General features: G+C 48.3%; 1 protein-coding gene across 4 annotated transcripts in view; it reads left to right on the top strand.

Annotated features, from left to right (window-relative positions):
• The window catches only part of CCDC102A (coiled-coil domain containing 102A), a 360,110-nt gene extending 340,112 nt beyond the window's left edge, over positions 1-19,998 (top strand). For all 4 annotated transcript variants that reach the window (XM_086947789.1, XM_086947790.1, XM_086947788.1 and 1 more), the window contains exon 9: positions 14,636-19,998. In XM_086947789.1, coding sequence (XP_086803915.1) covers positions 14,636-14,762 — 127 coding nt within the window. In that variant the 3' untranslated portion in view covers positions 14,763-19,998. The remainder of the gene's footprint in view (positions 1-14,635) is intronic.
• The last annotated feature ends 608 nt before the right edge of the window (positions 19,999-20,606 follow it).

Below are 20,606 nucleotides of genomic sequence, written 5' to 3'. Positions count from 1 at the left end.
GGGACTGCTATCAGCGGGGAGGGGGCGGGGGGCGATAATGAGGGAATGTGCTGAGAGGGGAGATAAGATGACGCTGCATGCAGGGCGAGGGGGCGCCCTCTCTTTCCCATCCTGCCTCACAGAGGCCCCCCACCCTCACACGTCACTTCTAACCTCTCCCTTCCACCCTCCTCCCCCTTCTCGACATCTTGTCACGTGCGTTTGCCCGCTTTCACTCGCGAGCTCCCATTTCCTAACAGTCATTTGTTTCCTCTTTCCGTCTCCTACGCATTACCCCCCTACCTCCTTCCATATCCACGAAAACATGTCAACATGTCACTGGCTTTTACGTTATTCCTTGTGACTTTTCTCTTTCCCCTTCATCTGCTTTGTTTCCATGTGTTCCTTTTCTTTCCCCGTTCTTCCGCCCCTTCTCTTTCCTCCTGTTTCTACTTCCTTCCGTCTCTGCTCCTCCACCCCTGCTCTCTCTTCAACCCTCCCTTCCTGGTTCTCTTCCTGGGCCCTTGGTCCCGTCATGTCTCGCCTCAGCTCTCTTTCCTCCTGGCGTCCCTCTTCCTGCCGCTCATCTGCACCCAGTGGTTTCCTCTGTCTCTCCACTAAGTTTTAAGGTCTGGCCTAGATACAGCTTTAGCTGCCTAGCCAGCCCCTTGCATTAAGCAGAATAATTGAAGTGCGTAGATATATATATATATACACACAGAGGGGGGTTGATTCCGCGCTTTTCATGTCATTCATTTTCAACTGCCACCACCGAATATAAAATTGGGCAACGGGCGGGCTGCCCACTTCAACCATTGTCTCTTTTCACTGTGAATGACGCATTTTTCCTAATCACAGTTGCATATTTGCCTGTAAAGTAGAACACTTCACTGCCACCGGTGGGGAGATGGGGTAAATCTCACCTTTTACCCCCTCCCAAATATATTTTTGTTTTTACTCCCAAACCTTCAATTTCGATTGCAATTGCTTGTAAAAGAAAATACTAAAAAAGACTGCCTCTTGCCAAGGCTAGACGTATATGCGCCGATGCTCCGCTCATTTGTGCACTTTGCTCTCCACGCCTCTCTGTTCCCTATTCACTCACGTTGGCATGTGCCCCTTCTCTTGCCCCACAGTGCTTCTCACTCCCTCCTGACCCCTCTTTTCACTCTCCACTTTCTCCCCCTGTCCTCCATACTCTCCTCAGCCCTTCCCATCTAGCCCAATGCCCTCTCCTGTATCCCCTTTCTACTCCTTGCTCCCTCCTGCTTTCCTCGCTCTCTCCTCTCCCACTCAGAGCCCTTGCACCCTAAGTCCCCTCCACACGTTTCTCTGTCCCTGACTCCCATTTTCCCCATCCCCTCTCGTCACAGTCCCCTGTGCTGCTCCCCTTCTGGTCCCTGTCTCTTCTGCATCTTCCAATCTTTTCTTCCTCCCCCATCTTCTCTTTCTTAGTCTCTTTTTATCTCTCAGTCTTCCATTGACAGCCCAGCAGTGTGACTCAGGATTCTTGGATGTGTTCACCTAATAGCAGGATTAAACTTTTCAGATCACCTGGGCACAACATTTTAAGTTACCACTGCCTGTGACGACTGTAATGATCTGATCTGATTGCAGAGCAGTGTTTTTGTCATTAAGTAACCGCCTACATCTGCTGCTGGAGGTATCTCGACATCTTCCTCCGTGAACTGCTGCTTCTGCTAGAGCAATCCTTGCATCATCTATATTAGTGACTTGCTCTTTTGCTGCTAGGAGGAATTTTGTTGGTGCAGATGCTCTGCTGCCTAACACAGAGCTTGGATTTCTACTGTTCGCAGAGGTCACTCTTTCACCCATCATTGAAGGCCTCCGGCACTAGAAGAATACTGCAAAATATGGGCCCGAGATATAAACGTGGAGCAAAATCTCCACCTCTGCTTCCTTTTATGGTAAGGCCACGAAGAAGCAACTGGCAGACTTCAGCTCACCAGTAACATTTGGTTTGTATCCTAACTTTATCGGCTTTTCTGTATGGACGTGAAGTCAGGGGTGTAAGAGCAAATGGTCAATGGGACATTCTTTACCTCAAATAAACCCCTCTAAAATCGCTCTCCCTGCACTAAACTCCTCCCAACACACCCTCCCAGGCATCGGGCAGGAAAACCATGTAACTCAATTTTTTCAAAAGAAGTGTCAGGAAATGTCCAAGGCCATAAATGTAGAGCAACATTGGGGTATTGTTTTTATTGTTAGATGTCCAAAATTATAGTATAACTTCTGATGTCACAACCACCCTCCACCATGAGGCACTACAGAGTCAAACTCCTCACAGAATCCTCAATGACAGTCCTCCCACCACACAGCTGCACCATTTATTTATTTGGTTGATTTATAAAACGCACATTTCCCCAACAGGGTCTCCTGGCGCTGGACAAGTTGGAGGCGGAGCCACACAAGCGCTAGGCAACAGGCAAAAATAAGAATCAAGCTTGGTGGCTAAAAAGAAAAGTCTTTAAGTTCATGTGGAAACCTAGCAGAGAGTGACACTTCCTGAGATCGATTGGGAAAGCATTCCAGAGTTTAGGGCCTATGAGCGGCCGCACATACGGACAAGACGAAACCTGGGATCTGAGAACAATGAGAGGCTAGAAGATCTCAACTGTCGAGTAGACACATAAGGTGTTACCAATCTTTCGATATAAGCTGGAGCCAGGCCAAATTTGGCCAGATACATTTAACATGGAGCTTTAAACTCAATGCGCTTGTTCACTTTGATCCAATGTAATTGATGGAGCAGAGGTGAAGCAGAAGTGCATCTAGGCGGACGAAAAAGGAGACGCACAGGCACATTATGTAAAACCTGCAGCCGATGGACGGAGGCTTTAGCTGCACCCAAATATAACACATTGCCGTTGTCCAGCCTGGAAATTACCAGAACCTGCAAGACTGTTCTCTGAACTTCCGGTGGAATTAGCCAGATCATTTTTTTAATCCGTTTGAGAATAGCAAAGCAGAGCGCCGTGACACTAGGCACCTGAGATTTGAGGGAAAGATTTTTATCAATAACAAAGCCCAGGTTTTTGACTTTAGGGACAGAGGCAGGCAAAGGGCCCAGAGTGTCAGGCCAATGTTTAATTCCCCAAAGCTAAAGGTTATTACCCAGAACGAGCACCTCTGTTTTAGTGCCATTTAGTTTCAGGGCATTTCTGGTCATCCACTGGGATATATTAATCAGGCCAAGCTGAAGCAGGGAAAGATCTTGATGCTGATCTGTAGAGAGTGAAAAGATAATCTGTGTATTGTCAGCATAAGAAAAGATGGTCAATCCCGACTTCTCAGCAATGTCTGCCAGAGGGCGAACTTAAATGTTAAAAAGCAAAGGTATCAAAATTGAACCTTGAGGCACTCCATAGGTTAAGGCTAGAATAATCGATCTTACGTCATTCGAAAATACTTAAAAGGTACAGTCTTTTAAAAAGAAGATTAACCACCTTAAAGCCAAACCCTCGATGCCTGAGGCTTCAAGTAGGTCTGCCAGAATAGAATGTGACACTGTATTGAAAGCCGCACTTAAGTCTAGCAAAATGAGGGCGGCAGTACCACGGGAGTCGAGTTGTTGCCTGAGATATTCAGTGACCACAAGAAGAGCAGATTCGGTACTATGGCCCAGCCTAACACCAGACTGTGAAAGGTGCAGCAAATTGGGAGTTGCGACAAAAGAGGAAAGTTGAACATTAATATGCCCTTCCAGAAATTTAGAAAACACAGACAAAAGAGATATTGGGCGAAAATTTGCCCAACAGAGTGGATCAAGACCTTCCTTTTTAGGTTTCGCCTGGCGTCCGCCGCGCAGGCGAAAACTTTTGTGAAGAGTATGGTGCTTTTGTCACGCCTCTCACTTCCATTGGCTAGCTCCATAAATGGAGGCTAGCCATTGGAAGTGAGATCTGTCTGTCATGGTTCGAGGCGATTCTTGGGCGTTCCGGCGATGTTTTTCTCATCCCGCCCCTTTGCGATCGTCATGCGGCGGTGGGCGGTTGTTTATTTATTTATTTTTTCAAGCTTTGTTTTCGCAATTTTTAAAGTGTTGTTTTCAGGGGTGGGTTGCACTGAGTCATTTTCACTGCAGTACTCGGGCAGTGTGATCCTAACAGCAGCACTGCACATTCACCCTCAGAACTCTACGGGGTAACACGGTGCAGCTCTAAACAGAGCATACATGCTCGTGGGCCCGATTCCGGCGGGATGCTATCGATTTTTGGAGCAAAAAAATGCTTTTCTTTAGGCTGTCTCCCGCCTGAACAGCATCTGTTTCAATAGAAGTGAAAGGGGTAAATCCATGCTCCCGATTGAGTTTTTAGACTCTCCCACCTCCCTCCTCTAAAATGTTGGCCTGTATGCACAGAGTGACTGTCACTGTAGCAATGCACATGGTGGCACTGACTCAGTGCAGCACTGCAGACTATGCCCTCACTGCATCACTCGACCGGGATCTCACTGCAGCATTAGAGAGACCTCTCTGCAGCACTGTAGAGCCTGGCCCTCACTGCAGGGCTGAACAGCGTCCCTCCAGTATACCAAGACACCCTCACAGCAGCCCTGCACAGAGTGACAGTCATTGTTACTGCACTGGAGAGACCTCACTGCAGAACTGTAGAGCCTGACCCTCACTGCAGGGCTGAACAGCATCCCTCCAGTATACCAAGACACCCCCACAGCAGCACTGCACAGAGGGACCGCCATTATTACTGCACTGGAGAAACCTCACTGTAGAGCGTGACCCTCACTGCAGGGCTGCACAGAACAGCCCTCCGTGCAGTACTACACAAAGAAGCGCTTAATGGAGAAATGCACAGAATAATCCTCATTACCACACTACAAACAGTACCCCCCTCAGCAGCACTGCACTAGAGGGCAACACTGCAAGGTGATAATCATTACATCACTACCCAGACCGACTCTAATTACAGCACTGCACACTGTGGCCTCCTCTGCAGCACTGCACACTGTCTCCTCCTCTGCAGCACTGCACACTGTCTCCTCCTCTGCAGCACTGCACACTGTGGCCTCCTCTACAGCACTGCACACTGTCTCCTCCTCTGCAGCACTGCACACTGTGGCCTCCTCTGCAGCACTGCACACTGTCTCCTCCTCTGCAGCACTGCATACTGTCTCCTCCTCTGCAGCACTGCACACTGTGGCCTCCTCTGCAGCACTGCACACTGTCTCCTCCTCTGCAGCACTGCACACTGTGACCTCCTCCGCAGCACTGCACACTGTCTTCTCCTCTGCAGCACTGCACACTGTGGCCTCCTCTGCAGCACTGCATATTCACACTCACTTCAGAAATGTGTGTGTGTGGCTGGCTCTGGGTGTGTGTGTGTGGCTGGCTCTGGGTGTGTTTGTGTGGCTCTGGGTGTGTGTGCTAGTAATTGCTGTCTGCTGAGCTCGTCCGTAGGGTACAATAGGTCTCACATTTGCGAGAGATTAAGCTAATGGCAATGTAAATGACAATGCCATTTATTTATCTGTTTTCAAAACCAACACATAAATACAAATGTTGTCATTTACAATGCCAATAGCTCAAACTTTTCCAAAGGCGAAACCATTGCATTGTAAATGCTTGTTTAATAGGGGATGGACCAGCGCATGTTTCCAGCTCTGAGGTGCAAGTCCTGTACTTAAGGAAGTGTTGAGAAATTTGGGGATCACCTTAAGGGCTGCCTCAACCAAAAGACTATGTTTAGAGGGAGGAAGGGGATCAAGTGGTAAACCAGACTTAATTGATCTCAGTAACAGCTGCAAAGTAGACAAATCCAAAGGGAGCCATGACCTGGTCTGTGTGAATTCCACAGCATCAGAAACCTGGGGAGAACAATCAAGGTGTCCCTCAGTTTGGATTATTGGAAACGTTTTATTCCCTTATTGGGAGGCATCAGCATCAAGTTGGCAATGGATGGACTTGACTTTATTGCAGAAGAATGTTCTAAGCTCATCGCATTGATGTTGAGAAAGCGAGGGGGGGGGCATAAAAGTACTGGCTGACGAGAGTTTGTTCACAACTTTAAACAAAGTTTTATGGCAGTTTTAGGAACTCAAGATCTTCTTAGTGAAGAAGGTTGTGCGAGCCGATCTGGTATTTCTTTAATGCTACCAAATATTCTGACTTCGCATCAGGTAAATAGTGTTTTCTCCATTCAAGGCTTTACAACGTTTTTTTCTCCTGTTTTAGGGAGTCCGTAAACCAGGGGGCAGGAGTATGCATTCTGAGCTGTGGCTTAACTGAAAGAGGTAGGGCAGAACTGATGGCCTTTGTAAGCCATTGATGCACGGAAAGTTGGTCTCGATCAGGTAGCGATACAAGGGAAGGGATTTTATAAAGAAGCAGTCTGTTTAGCACCAGCATATTAAGTTTGGACCAATTCATAGTTTTAGGCAGTGAAGTCCGCAGGGTAGAAGAAACAGAGAGAAACTTATTAGTAAAAGGAACTGCAAAATGGTCCGTCCAGCAAAGTTGGACGGGTGTGGCAACAAATAAGGTAGAAAGGTTAGAAAAAATAGTGTCCAGAAGGTGCCCTGCAATGTGAGTGGGTAGTGAGTTTAGGAGTGCAAACGTTGGTTTATCATTGGAGTTTTCAAGGTGGAGGTTGAGGTCACTGAGCACAGAAAAATTGGCTACCCGAAGAATATGTGGGCCAAAAAATCAGAAAGAGCTAAGCACCAGTTGTAAGAAGGCCTGGGGCGGCGATAGATAAAAGCACCCGAAAATGCAAATTTTGGTGAAAAAAGAATAGATAAAAACAAGGCTTCACAGTTGGGAATCTGGAGGTCCACAATTTTACAGTTATAGATTAAAAAAAATAATAATAATGGCGATACCTCCGCCTACTTTAAGAGGTCAATTAATACCCAACAAGAAAAAATTGTCAGGAAGTGCCACTATAACATCTGGTAGGGATGTGTTGTGAGGCCAGTTTTCTGTTAAAAAGACATCATCAGGGTCTACTACATCGACAAAAGAGGTAGAGCTGATGTTTAGGTAGGGAACGGCAGTTTAAGCTGAAGCATCGAAATTCACAAGGTGCGGAAGAATCAGCCAATGCGTTGGAAAATGAACAGGGTTCCTCAATCCCAGGTTTATCGGGCCACGGCTGGGAATTAGAAGTACACTCAAACTGGCAGCAAGAACAGTGAAAAGGAAGGAAATCAGGATTAAAGACCTGGCAAAACGTGTAAGAGTAGATCTAAGATTGAGCAGCATAAGGGAGGAAGAGAATCTAGGGGCTGACCTTGGCGGACCAGGGTTTCTGGCCCCGGGCCGATGCGGACTGGCGCAAATGGGCTTGCGTTAGGCACGCCTTTGGCACACTCACTGCACTCGTCCACATTGGGTTAAATAAGGTAAAATGTGGTGAAGGCTAGACCCCACCCCACCCGGAAGTAGAGGCGCGAACTAGAAATGGCCGATAAGGTTGTTACCACGCCCTCCGCACAAACGGCACATAGCTGCGACGGAACGGGGCAGACACCACTACAGGTAAGAGAAGAGCGATAAGCTTAAAGGTGTGAAAGTTAAAATAAACTAAAATGAAGATATAAAAACAAGCATAAAACAAAGAAGATCAAATGCAATAAAATGCAAACAGTTAAGTTCCTTTAAAACTCAAATAACCGCCTTTGGAAATAAAAAAAGCAGCAGCAACTTTACGGCTGTCCCATGTGTCAGAATGCGTCCTAGGGAACCACAGACAGAAGGCTACAGACCACAGAGATTAAAACAGGCCCAAGAGAATCTGTCTACTGACGACTCTAGCAATCGGGGGTAAATCAACAACCTAGGATGATAAATATTCCATTTCCGAAATTTCCAACTCACTGAACACTTTACTGTAGTCAGAGATTCAGTTAACAATTAGCAAATCCAGACTCCATGATCAAAAGGCCCGAAGGGAGAAGAGCAGTATGGCCAGGCCTAAAAAGCATCAGTCTTGCAACAGATGTGGTACATAAGAGGTTGCGACCACTCTTCGCAAACACTGCCGCTCATACATGGTGTACCGTTTTATGCGTGTTGTCTGCACGTACATTTTAGGAACCGAGAGGATATGTACATCGTAGGATTTGGCATTTCTGGAAAATCAACTCTACAAAGAAAGTGGGAACTTATTAGCTAGATCCGAGGAAGAAAACTTGCCTCATTCTTGAGGAAACATGAGAAACAGCAGTGAGGCAGAAACATATGTCGAGATTTATCACCCACCGGGCCCAGCAAGTAAACATACATGTCTGTTTACATAGCGAACTTACCACCTGCATCGTTTGTAAGTCTTCCGCTTTTTCTTTCAAGAATTAAACGCTCAACAGTACAAGAAACAAACGTGGTTGTTACAGGTAAGGAACGTTTTCCTTATCACAAGTTCCTCCCCTTGGCTGGTTCCTATTTGTGGTAGGCTTGATTTGTCAACATCTTTCGAGCTTGGTAGAAGTTCTTTGTATTGCTTTGCGTTGCCTCGGTGAAACTGCACTCACGCGGGGGGCATTCGCTCTCAAGGCTCTCCCTCCTCACAAGTAATACTGGAGACCTGCAGGCTTCCAGCTGTGACTCTGAGCCCCCCGGGAGTTAAACAGCTGACCCCCCTTCAAGCAGTTCGGCTAGTTTGACCTGCCTGCAGTACCAAGTGTGGTAGACACCCCCGGGGAGTACTGAAGTCGGGGCAGGGAGGCCTCAGTGGCTTTTCTAGTAATAATTAAAGCACAGAAGTGTTTCTCCATCCTCTTCTAGGAAGCTAACAGGCCCCAGGGGGTGCTGGGCCACAGCCCTCTGGTAGAAGCAGGAATGGTCACAGTGAGTGAGCCAGGGCCTCCATCTTGGTTTGATTTATTCTGTTTACTACAAAACCAATTCCGTCCATGAGAACTTTGCTTCAAGATATCAAACACTGATAAAAGAAACACATTACAGTAAACATAAAGCAAAAACCAAATGCTAAGCATAAACACATGTTCTTTAAATTCAAATAAATTGCAATTCACACATGTACTAGAACCACAATGGCTTGTATCCCATATAAATATGTGTGTGCATATATGTGCGTGTGTGTATATATATGTGTACATATATATATATATACCTGTGTGTGTGTATATATGTATACATATATATGTGTGTGTGTATATATATATATATATATTTACTTATTCAAATTATACTGTTCCTCTCACAAATACCTTTTTTCAACCAAAGTAGTCTGTTGACCTCACCCTGTCTGTAATCCTCCAAGTTGTATTGTAATAGTATGTAATCCTTTACTCCTTACCCAATTTCTCCATGTCTTTATACAATCTCTCTCCGAGTTTGCACTTCTGCTACTCCTCGTCATTGTTTATCCAGAACCACCCAATAGTCCATTCATTAATTTATGCACCTTTTATTTTTGCTTGCATACATCGTATTATATAACCTGTATGGTATATCTTTTTTAACACTGCCCTCTTTTCTTTCTCAGACCTTTTTTAGGTCTTGCCTACTGACATTTTAACTGTTTGTCAAAGGCGTATTCTGATCACTACCAGCACTTACAGTGGGTTTTAGGTCAGCCCATTGCTTACCATTGGTTGACTGTCTTGTCATTCTTATTTACTTGCATCTTATTTGATGGCTGCCCTTCCTCTTCCTGTGGTTGTCTTCGCCTGGAGCATAGGTTTTTCACCATTCTTTTGCTAGGATGACTTGTATCGTTCCATGGTACCACATTGATTATCAGCTTTTTTAGGTCTCGCCTGTCGATGCGCATGCGCATCGAGCAAGCGAGACTATGGGGGCTTACCCACTCTTTGTCCAACTTGCAAGGAATCGTGGCGATTCCTTGCAGTGCCCGTGACTTTTAAGCTCAATGCGCATGCGCATTGAGCTTAAAAGCACGTGCACATGGCCCCAGCCGCCTGCCTTGCCTACTCTCCCGCCCCCTCACTTCTTGATTGCACGGCCGCTAGGCCGTGCCTCCCCTACTCCTCCTCCTACTCTCCTCCCCTCCCGTCTGTTCCCGCACTCCTCCCACACCCCCGCTCCGCCCCCTCACTCTCTCTGCCCGCCCGCTCTCCACTCCATCAGGCAGCCAGCTTCAGGAGAGCAATCTGCGGGGTGCCGCCATTTTGTATAGGGTAAAGGCTCAGGCGCCAGCATCTAAAAGTTATATTTAAACAGCCCCCTCTCGCAGCAATTGTGTCCCGCACTCCTCCCACACCCCCGCTCAGCCCCCTCACTCTCTCTGCCCGCCCGCTCTCCACTCCATCAGGCAGCCAGCTTCAGGAGAGCAATCTGCGGGGTGCCGCCATTTTGTATAGGGTAAAGGCTCAGGCGCCAGCATCTAAAAGTTATATTTAAACAGCCCCCTCTCGCAGCAATTGTGTACTTGCAATGTGTAGATCTTGCGCTCGAGGCAGCGCGGTCCGCCAGCCCCAGGCACCTTTGCATGCTTTGGTTCGTTCTCCGCAGTTTCCCACAGCTGCGGCCTTCAGTCTCGCTTTCCGCCTCGGGCTCGATTTTAGCAGCGAGATAATGGTGCTCGGCTGCGGCTGGTTCAGTGTCTCCCAATCGGGTCCCACCTTCCTCCGGATCTCGCCCAGCGGGACACTTTTCGCTCCGTTGTTTTTCGTTCGTGTGGCCACAAAAGCTTACCCCACCGTGTAGAGTGAACAGCACGCCAGTTACAGCTTGTATTGCAGGATAAATTAAGAGGATTAATCCCCCGGTCGGCGGAGCTCGCTCACATGGCGGCCATCTCGCAGCTCGGCTAGCCACGCACCCCCAATGAATCACCAAACTTAGTGGAGAATGAATCAAAATAGAGTGGGACATCACAAGAAAAACACACTCACACTCACGCAACGTCACACACCCGAAGCAGCCTCACACCCCCTCACTCACACTCACCCTCACACCCCCTAACCCGCACACCGCCTAACGCTCACACCCCCTAACGCTCACACCCCCTAACACTCACACCCCCTAACCCTCACCCCCTCACTCTCACCCCTCACCCCCTCACCCTCACCCCCCCACCCTCACCCTCCACCCTCACTCACCCTCAACCCCTCACCCTCACACCCTCAACCCTTCACCCTCAACCTCTCACTCACCCTCACTCACCCTCAACACCTCAGCCTCACCCTCACTCACCCTCACCCTCACTCACCCTCAACCCCTCACACTCACTCACCCTCACTCACCCTCAACCCCTCACACTCACTCACCCTCACTCACCCTCAACCCCTCACACTCACTCACCCTCACTCACCCTCAACTCCTCACACTCACTCACCCTCAACTCCTCACCCTCACTCACCCTCACTCACCCACACTCACCCTCCCTCAACCCCTCACCCTCACTCACCCTCAACCCCTCACCCTCAAACCTTCACCCTCAACCCCTCACTCACCCTCACTCAGCCTCAACTACTCTCACTCACCCTCAACCCCTCACCCTAACTCACCCTCACCCTCACTCACCCTCAACACCTCACTCACCCTCACCCTCACTCACCCTCAACACCTCACCCTCAACCACTCACCCTCACTCACTCACCCTCACTCACCCTCACTCACCCTCACTCACCCTCACCCTCACTCACCCTCACTCTCACTCACCCTCAACCCCTCACCCTAACTCACCCTCACCCTCACTCACCCTCAACACCTCACTCACCCTCACCCTCACTCACCCTCAACACCTCACCCTCAACCTCAACCCCTCGCCCTCACTCACCCTCACTCACCCTCAACTCCTCACCCTCACTCACCCTCAACTCCTCACCCTCACTCACCCTCACCCACACCCACACTCACTCACCCTCAACCCCTCACCCTCACCCTCAAACCTTCACCCTCAACCCCTCACTCACCCTCACTCACCCTCACCCTCACTCACCCTCACTCACCCTCACTGTCACTCACCCTCACTGTCACTCACCCTCACTCTCACTCACCCTCACTCTCACTCACCCTCAACCCCTCACCCTAACTCACCCTCACCCACCCTCAACACCTCACTCACCCTCACCCTCACTCACCCTCAACACCTCACCCTCAACACCTCACCCTCAACCTCAACCCCTCACCCTCACTCACCCTCACCCTCACTCACCCTCACTCACCCTCAACTCCTCACCCTCACTCACCCTCAACTCCTCACCCTCACTCACCCTCACTCACCCTCACCCTCACTCACCCTCACCCACACCCACACTCACCCTCCCTCAACCCCTCACCCTCACTCACCCTCAACCCCTCACCCTCAAACCTTCACCCTCAACCCCTCACTCACCCTCACTCTCACTCACCCTCACTCAGCCTCAACTACTCTCACTCACCCTCAACCCCTCACCCTAACTCACCCTCACTCACCCTCAACACCTCACTCACCCTCACCCTCACTCACCCTCAACACCTCACCCTCAACCTCAACCCCTCACTCACCCTCACTCACCCTCACCCTCACTCACCCTCACTCACCCTCAACCCCTCACCCTCACTCACCCTCAACCCCTCACCCACCCTCACTCACCCTCAACCCCTCACCCTCACCCTCAAACCTTCACCCTCAACCCCTCACTCACCCTCACTCACCCTCACTCAGCCTCAACTACTCTCACTCACCCTCAACCCCTCACCCTAACTCACCCTCACTCACCCTCAACACCTCACTCACCCTCACTCACCCTCAACACCTCAACCTCAACCCCTCACCCTCACTCACCCTCACTCACCCTCAACACCTCACCCTCACCCTCACCCCCTCACCCTCACTCACCCTCACCCACCCTCACTCTCACTCACCCTCAACCCCTCACTCACCCTCAACCCCTCACTCACCCTCACCCTCACTCACCCTCACTCTCACTCACCCTCAACCCCTCACCCTCACTCACCCTCACCCTCACTCACCCTCACTCACCCTCACCCACCCTCACTCACCCTCAACCCCTCACCCTCACACAGTGCAATAGGTCTCAGACCATTTCAGTTAGAGCTTTAAGAAATGTTTATGGCTTTTTTTATTTGTAATTCTTTAGCATTGGCTACAGGAAACAAAAATGCTAAACATTTACAAAAAAAAACCATAAACAATTCTAAAAGCACTAACTCTAATGGTGCGAGACCTATTGCATTTCCAATGCTTGTTTCCTTTTGCTTTTAACAGTTAACGATCATGCATGTGTGTATTCTCTAACCACTGTGTGCTGTGCCCTCTCACATCTCTGGCTCCTACTTTTGCTGTGTTGCTTGCCCCAAACACTCCATTGCTTCCCCTACCGCCACCTGTCTGGTAAGCTTTTTTTGCCTTTTATTATGTAAACACCATCATCCAGCTCCCGCCTGGCCGCTACATTTTTTCAAAACAGGCGAGCTTAGCCCAATTTGCATACATTTATTTTTAATTTACCACTTCAAGATGGGCATCTACCATCTGTGAAAGGTACATTAAATTAAAATAAAAACTACATTTTCACCTTCTCGTGCACTTATATGAGTGGTAATGCTAGGGCTGGCATAGCATTATGATCAATGTGTGCCCATGTGGAATGAAATATGCTCGTGTAGAGATCATCAGATTTTTTTTAACGGCCACAATAACCATTTTTTTTGTTTTTGCCGATGCTGAAAAGCATCTGCAAAAAACATTGGAATAGCCTAGAGGCTTGCACTAGCAAAGCCAAGATGCGTGCCCTTTTGGTTTTGCCATTTTTCTTTTTATTTTGTTACGGATTTTGCCATCTCTTTCTATGGACATCTTCCTTAGTTCACTCCCAAGAACCCTAACCCCTCCTCTCAAGTTTTGTGCAAGGACCCCTGCTGGTGTAATAAGCTCTCTGCCTCCTGTAATATGCTCACCTTTTGACTGCAGTCATAGTGTCATAGTGTTTACACAAGTATCCTGTTCAACACCTGTCTTGCAGATCTTTAAACTATACACACTTTAAGTCTGTATCTGCTTCAAACTCTGGTGGAGAATTTAGCGCCATCTTAGTTGTTTTCCTCTGCAGTGGCGCCAGTCTCTTTATCTGTATTGGACTATGGTCTTCTGAGCAGGACACTGTGCTCTGCATGAATGAGGCGCCATCAGAGATTTACACAGCTTCCCTTCTATGCTGAGAACAGCTGCTCCTCACAGTCTGCTCAAGCTGTCATTGCTAAAAGATAGTGTGGGATGCCACCAGGCAGCCATCTCCTGCCTGAACTGCTCTCCGAGACGGTGAGCGGACATCGAAGCTAGGGGAGAGCAGAGGATGGCTGGAGTTCTCTTGTGTGCACACACGTTGTTACAGTTCTTCCATCAGATATCATGAAGAGGCAAAGCAGAGTACACTGTGTCCTTTGACACCTGCAGCCAACTGTGTCCCACATTTACATTCTTATAAAGGAATAATTGGCATGATGGGAACCGAGGAAGGACCTGGGGTGGTGGGCAGAGGTAAACCAGTGTGCAAAATGAAACTAAACATTTCTATACAACATTTTCAACACTTCTTAGTACAAATTCAATACTTGTTGTGCAGTAACATTATGGTTGAGTGGGATGAGAGGGCGTCGCTCTTTTTGGAGGTATTTTAGGGGTCTGGTGGAGCTTGGTGTCTGGTCTTTATCTTCACATTGATTCAGTCTCTTCTTTCAATGCAGGCTCCGCCGGCAGCAGCAGACACCTCTTTTTGGGAAGATGAGAGGTGCACGGTTTGGCTCCGAAGACCCCGAGGATGTGACCAGTGACCAGGAAGAAGACGAGGAGCTGCAGATCCAGGTGCCATAACACCGAAGAAGCAGTCGGAGGCCACAGGTGTGGCCGGCCAAGCTCTAGGTCATTATTGAGGAGACCCTGAAATAGATAAAGCAGGAAATGCACCAAGAATGCAATGGGGCTGGAGATAGGAATCAACCTTCCAGTAAATCATGTCAACTTGTAATGCAATGGGAAGAAGCCATATGTGTCTTTACCCGTCACAGGAACTCCAGAAGCACCACAGAGGCAATTTAGAAATCTGCCCTGCCGCCCTTGGATTTATTACTAGACTTACTGCCACAAGGACCACAGGAATCCTCTGCCCAGAGTCTTGCTTCCTGGGGCCCATTGGATATGGAATCCGGATGGTTTGGATACATTTCTGGTGAATGCTAATCTCATAAGACCATTCTATGCAAAATGATGCTACAATATGTCATGGTGAAAAGTCCATACAATTTCTCTCATAGACGCCCTTCCCTGCGTTTGGGGCAAATGAATTCATCTCACCTTTGCATTCTGGGTAGTGGCTATTCGTTCCACTTACAGAAAGGATAAGGGCATCAGTTTATATGTTATGTCTGTTAACTTCTGCTGCTTAAAATGTTTTTTGTTTCGTTTCGGACAGAAGTCTTTAAACACCAGCCAAAGATGCCCCGGAACCCTAACGAGACCCCTCTTGAACACCAAGAGGCCTACCTCTGACCCAGTTAGTGCAAGTCAGTGCCTCTTGGACAGACGCCTCATTTCCTCTGAGGCTCCCTCTCATGTGCAGGTAGAGACATGCCCCTGTCCATCTATAGGCTAACATCTCACCCATGGTAAGAGTCGTCATAGTCCCTACTACCTGCGGAAGAGACACTTCTCTTGAAACAGGAAGAATCTCCTCTGGTGCTGCTTAGTACAGTGAGTGACATGTCTTGTATTCATTATTATTTGTGCATCGCAACATCTTTTGTCCCGAAAGAGGTCATCTCCCCATCCCCTACTATGTACACAAGGCAAGATTTCTCTTATGTGCGGGGATGTCTCTTCTATTTCTGCCTTCTGTGTTTTACTCATTCGCGTTCTTCACAATTCTTGGGACCCACGTGCCAGACATTGAGAAGATTGTAAATCTAGTCTGCCGATTTGAGTCCCTACTGCGTGCCCTTCCACCCGGCCCTAAGCCATGGACGCCTGCACTGCTGTGTCCACGTGCCTCGTCTCCCTTCTCAGGACTGAAGCGTGTGCGGTGGTTCCAGTTTGGGCAGAAGCAGCCCCTCTTCTATGTTTTTGGGGTTTATTCAATGAACTGCATATATTTTTATTCCCGTCTACTCTAGTGTTGGCCACCAAAGCTCGCCCTCAGGGAGATTTTGTGAGTGGTAGTGTCCTGCTTGCTGACCCTCGTGCCCTTTCTTCTTCAGACCCAGGCTGTTTCCGGCCGCTATGCACTGATATAGATGGACATCACCATTCATTCTGATCGACGCAATGGTAAGACCAGGGTTGACTTTATTGACGCAGACCGTGGACAACAGTTGTTCTCAAGTGCCAGCAAATACCAGTAGATAGGAGATACTCCGTATAGCGAAGTGGACTATGAGGCCACCCAAGATTTGTTGTGTATGTGAGATTTGTGCCTCCTCACATCTGGACAGCAGTCCATCGTTATGCCTGTGTATGAGAATAACCCACCCCACCTCTTTAAAACTGGGGACAAAAAAGGTGGGTCAAAATCCCATTCCTCCAGATAATTTTGAAGCCAAATGCCATTGTGAGACTCCTAGTTTTTAATGTAGGGCTGGTCTGAGAATATTGTGTAATACAGCTCCCCTTCCTTCTCCCTTTCCTGACGCTTCATACCCTGAGCCACATCGCCTAGCATTACATCGAGGGTCACACCCGATCACTTTTTTCTTTTCATTTGTTAACAATGCCCTATTTCAATTAAATATCCTTAACCTGCTATAACGTGCCTTTGGTGATGTAGTGTCAGGCGTTTTAGAGGAGATGAATTTCGCAGCCAGATCATTGAGAGGGTCACACGGGAGCCTGCCACAGCCGCCCTCCGAGAGTGAGGCTCCATAGACTGATGCTCTTCCTGCCAAACCTGCCATCATGATGATGTTTGGAAATGAGACTGACTGGTCCTTCTTAGGCCATATTTGAAAGGGATTGTTGTCCCTGGAGCTACTAGTATGTGAGGTTGATCACCAGTCAGATCTTTCACAAACCCTTCCAGACCTTCTCATACACATCTACACAGCGAAGAAATTAAGCCGTCATCATCAGCCTAAATCCTGTTTCAGAGAAGTTTAGAGTTGCAGATTTCTTAATTGGTGGGTCCTTTGCTGCACGTTTTCCAGGATTCTGGGGACTATTCCACGTACAAATACCACCTACCCTGAGCCCCTGGTAAATGTGAGGCCGGTGGCCCTATTGGGTCATTGTGCGTGGGCCGGAGGGATGGGGGGCTGATTTGCCTGCTTCGTCCACTATTGTGAGAGGGAGTTAGTGGAGCCCGGAGTCCCGATAGTTTTACAAAGTGTGTTTTCACACATGGTCAGATCTGGCAGTATATCCCAGTCCTGGTAATTTCATGTGGGTGCACACCTGGGCCACCAAAATTAGCCAAACTCCCTCCGATATCACTACGGCTCACACGTCACGAGGGCCTTCGTGTTTTTGCCTATGTGGTCATAGTGACGTAACTCATGAAAGTGTTTGCTCCTATGTTGCTATCAGTTGGGAGATCAGGAAAAATTCTGGCTGTATAAACCTCCACCATCTTTGTTCAGCTGAAAGAAGTGGAATCTACATATAGAAATCCATAAACGGGAGAAACCATTCCACTGCACGTGATGTGGAAAACTAGTTCCCTATAGGTAATCTGGCAAAACACCAGAGCATGCCTCCTGAGGAGAATCTGGTGCAGCAGTTTCAGAGATCATGCTGGTTGCACACCTCACCCCCTTAGAGCTCCGAGGCTAACATTTGCGGTTAGTAGACCTGTATAAAACCCCATGCCCATTAAATGCCAGCCCATCTACCAGATGCCTTGTGACTAGCAGAATGAATAATGGGGGGGGGGCACAAATTAGGTATGAACAGCGTTTGTGCTGCATGAGCAGCCTGTGCTCAGCGCCTGGAAACAGAGAAGCGATGAACACATTTGAGGGCTGTCACACACTCTGCGGACCCAAGGCTGTTGTGTGAAGGCTGCAGCAAGCACATTTATCCCCATCACTTTGGGGCTCATGGGAGAGCCTGACTCCAGCCATTGGAAGGGGAAGATCACAGCCCCTATAAAAGGCTAGCTGGAAGCCGCAGCCGCTCTGTGCTCCATTGATCAGCCTGTGTCTCACTTTGACATTGATAAAGTGAGGCTCATTCCATAGCCATTAGAAGTGCCTAATTATTGTCAAAAAAGAAAAGCACATCCATTTTGTTTCACTGTGGATAGTTTCCACAGTCACTGGAATAGTTGTTTTAGATACCACCCTCAACCTTCAGTACAGGAGCTGGTATCTATCTGATATCGGTGTGCCTTGGAACAGTCTGGCTTCAATTCCCTCAAAACGTTCCTCTTACTGGCCACGTGCCCCAGGACCCCTGTAACCTAAAAAGAATTTCCCAGTTCAGACTGATGCTCTTCATTGGCCCCTTCATGGTTCGGGGCACCTGGTCTCAGCAAGAAAACACATAGAACATCAAGTTGTGCAAGCTGAAGGCCATTTTGGGAGTCCTTTTGGGATTTCAACAGGTAGTGTGGTGTTCTGGGAGTGAATTTAAATATTGGTGATGGTGGGATATCAAGTTAATGCTGGTCGATTGCATCCGAGTCCTCCCGGTCGAGTCTTTGTACGCCGGTTACTGCTGCTCTGGATTATAAGGTCTCTGTCTGTTTAAAGGGCACCAAGATCACATGCCGTTGACGCAGTGATTGGGAAGACCCAATGGAATACCACAGGTGTTTTCCCGTGCCCTTCATACCTTTAGCTATGCCGGTGACCCTCTAGGACTTTTCATGATAAAGCTGTGGCCAGTCCCGTTCCCTCTCTCAGGCTTCTCTGTTCCTTGACCCCTCCACCGCTGATGTTCAGGTCCACAGTGGAGCAGCGGAACATTCAGGTTTCATCTGGGTATCGGGTGGACGTCAGTCTTCTGTGGCTCTGTTACTGTTCGCCTGTTATTTATCCCCCCAGACTTGTGAAGCTGGTGTTGGGGTTTACTTAAAATCTCCTAATGAACATTTACTTTTCTTTATCCACTTCAGGTACATGCCTGCACTTTCATAAACATGTTCGAATTTCTCACCCTGCAATGCAACTACAGTTTTTGACCATTGATTTTCTAAGGTTGATAGCTGTATCCTTCCGGCCCTTCCTGGCATTTCATCGTTTTGGAAATGGGCATTAGTATTACCTCTGCCAAGCGGCTACCTGAACTCCAAAGTTATTTATTTAAGAAACATACATGGATGTCTCTGCATGTGTGTTTCCTCCCAAAACAATTATTTTAGATTTCGACATCAACCAAGGGCGTCACTCAGTATTTTGCCTGGTCCAATTTCATACATAAGGTCATCTCTTTAACTGGTAGGACTTCGAGGGGGGTGACTCAGGAGTGGCCGCTTGTTATCGCACAAAGGGACATTCATCCGCAGTCCCTTGACCTTGAAGCGTTAACGCTAAGGACGCTATTTCTTTCAGGTGGTGCAGCATCGGAGACTGCAGACTACAGCGGGGGAGTGCGGCTGCGGCAAGGGACATTATCTGACCTGTCCACCGCACTCTGTCTCTTACAAATGGGCATACTGTTCTTCTGGGCATCCTGTGTGTGATATGACCTCTCTTGCACAGTAATGAGTCTTCCTCGGTGTAATGTGCTTGTAACTTGGGGGGGGGGGGGGGCTCTGTCTTTTGTGCTTTGGGATAAATGTCTGAGTGTTTATAACCTAAATGATACATGAAGTGACCTCTAGGTGCCCCGGATGAAGACTCACCTCTTCTACAGCTGAAGGCACACACCCAGGGGTGTGCCTCACTCCAGCGGTGGAGTGAACACATCCTTGGGTGGACAGCGGGTCTGCACATGGGAGTAGGGACAGCGGGGCGCTGTGTCATCCACCCCTGCACAAATGGACCGTTCTATCGACTCTGTGGAGAGGATTCAAGGAGCGACGACGGACTCGAGTTACTGTGGATATTATATTATCATATGTTTGTACTCGTTTTATATATCTGTATTTTATAAATATAGATTCATCTTGCGTAGACCTGGCTCTCCTCTTTAAGTCTGGTGCCTTTAGTCCTGTTCTTCCTTTCCCTGGGGTCTCCCTCAAGCTTACATGGCTGGCCTTGAACATGTTCAAAGGGTCTCACTCAGGGGTCCCCTCACTGCCCTCATAGACTTTGTAGGGACTGTCAGGCTCCCCCCCATAGGTGCTGTATATGTGTCAGGGGTCACCCTAGTCTGTGTTCTGTACTCCTGTCACTGGAATGGGTTCTCATGTGTCTGTCGTCGGCGCCTCCTGTATTTCAGTACTGCCAGTGGGGTCCCGTACATTTTCCCTGCAGGCCTTATAGATGTCAGTGGATGGTGGTGACTCCTTTCCACATTGCTGGCCTCGTGCTATGGACGAGTCACTGCTCGAGGAGTCCGATGTTTCCGTTTCTTTTACTAAAACATTTCTGTGATTCGTTTGCTACATGAACTTATACATGTACTTCACTGAACACAAGCAAGGCTTATTTCACAGTTCGATGCTGTAAAGATTAAAAAGTAGCATAAGTGCTGCAGCACCATGCAACACGACAATTATGGAAACTTATATAGAGAAAAAAGGCAAACAAGGAAAAAGCGTATCAACGGAAGAAAAAACAAAGT

Source organism: Lissotriton vulgaris, chromosome 12 (assembly GCF_964263255.1).
Source record: "Lissotriton vulgaris chromosome 12, aLisVul1.2, whole genome shotgun sequence".
In the NCBI taxonomy this organism is placed as follows: Eukaryota; Metazoa; Chordata; class Amphibia; order Caudata; family Salamandridae; genus Lissotriton; species Lissotriton vulgaris.
Note: the sequence above shows the minus strand (reverse complement) of the source record. Positions and strands in the feature narration are given on the sequence as shown.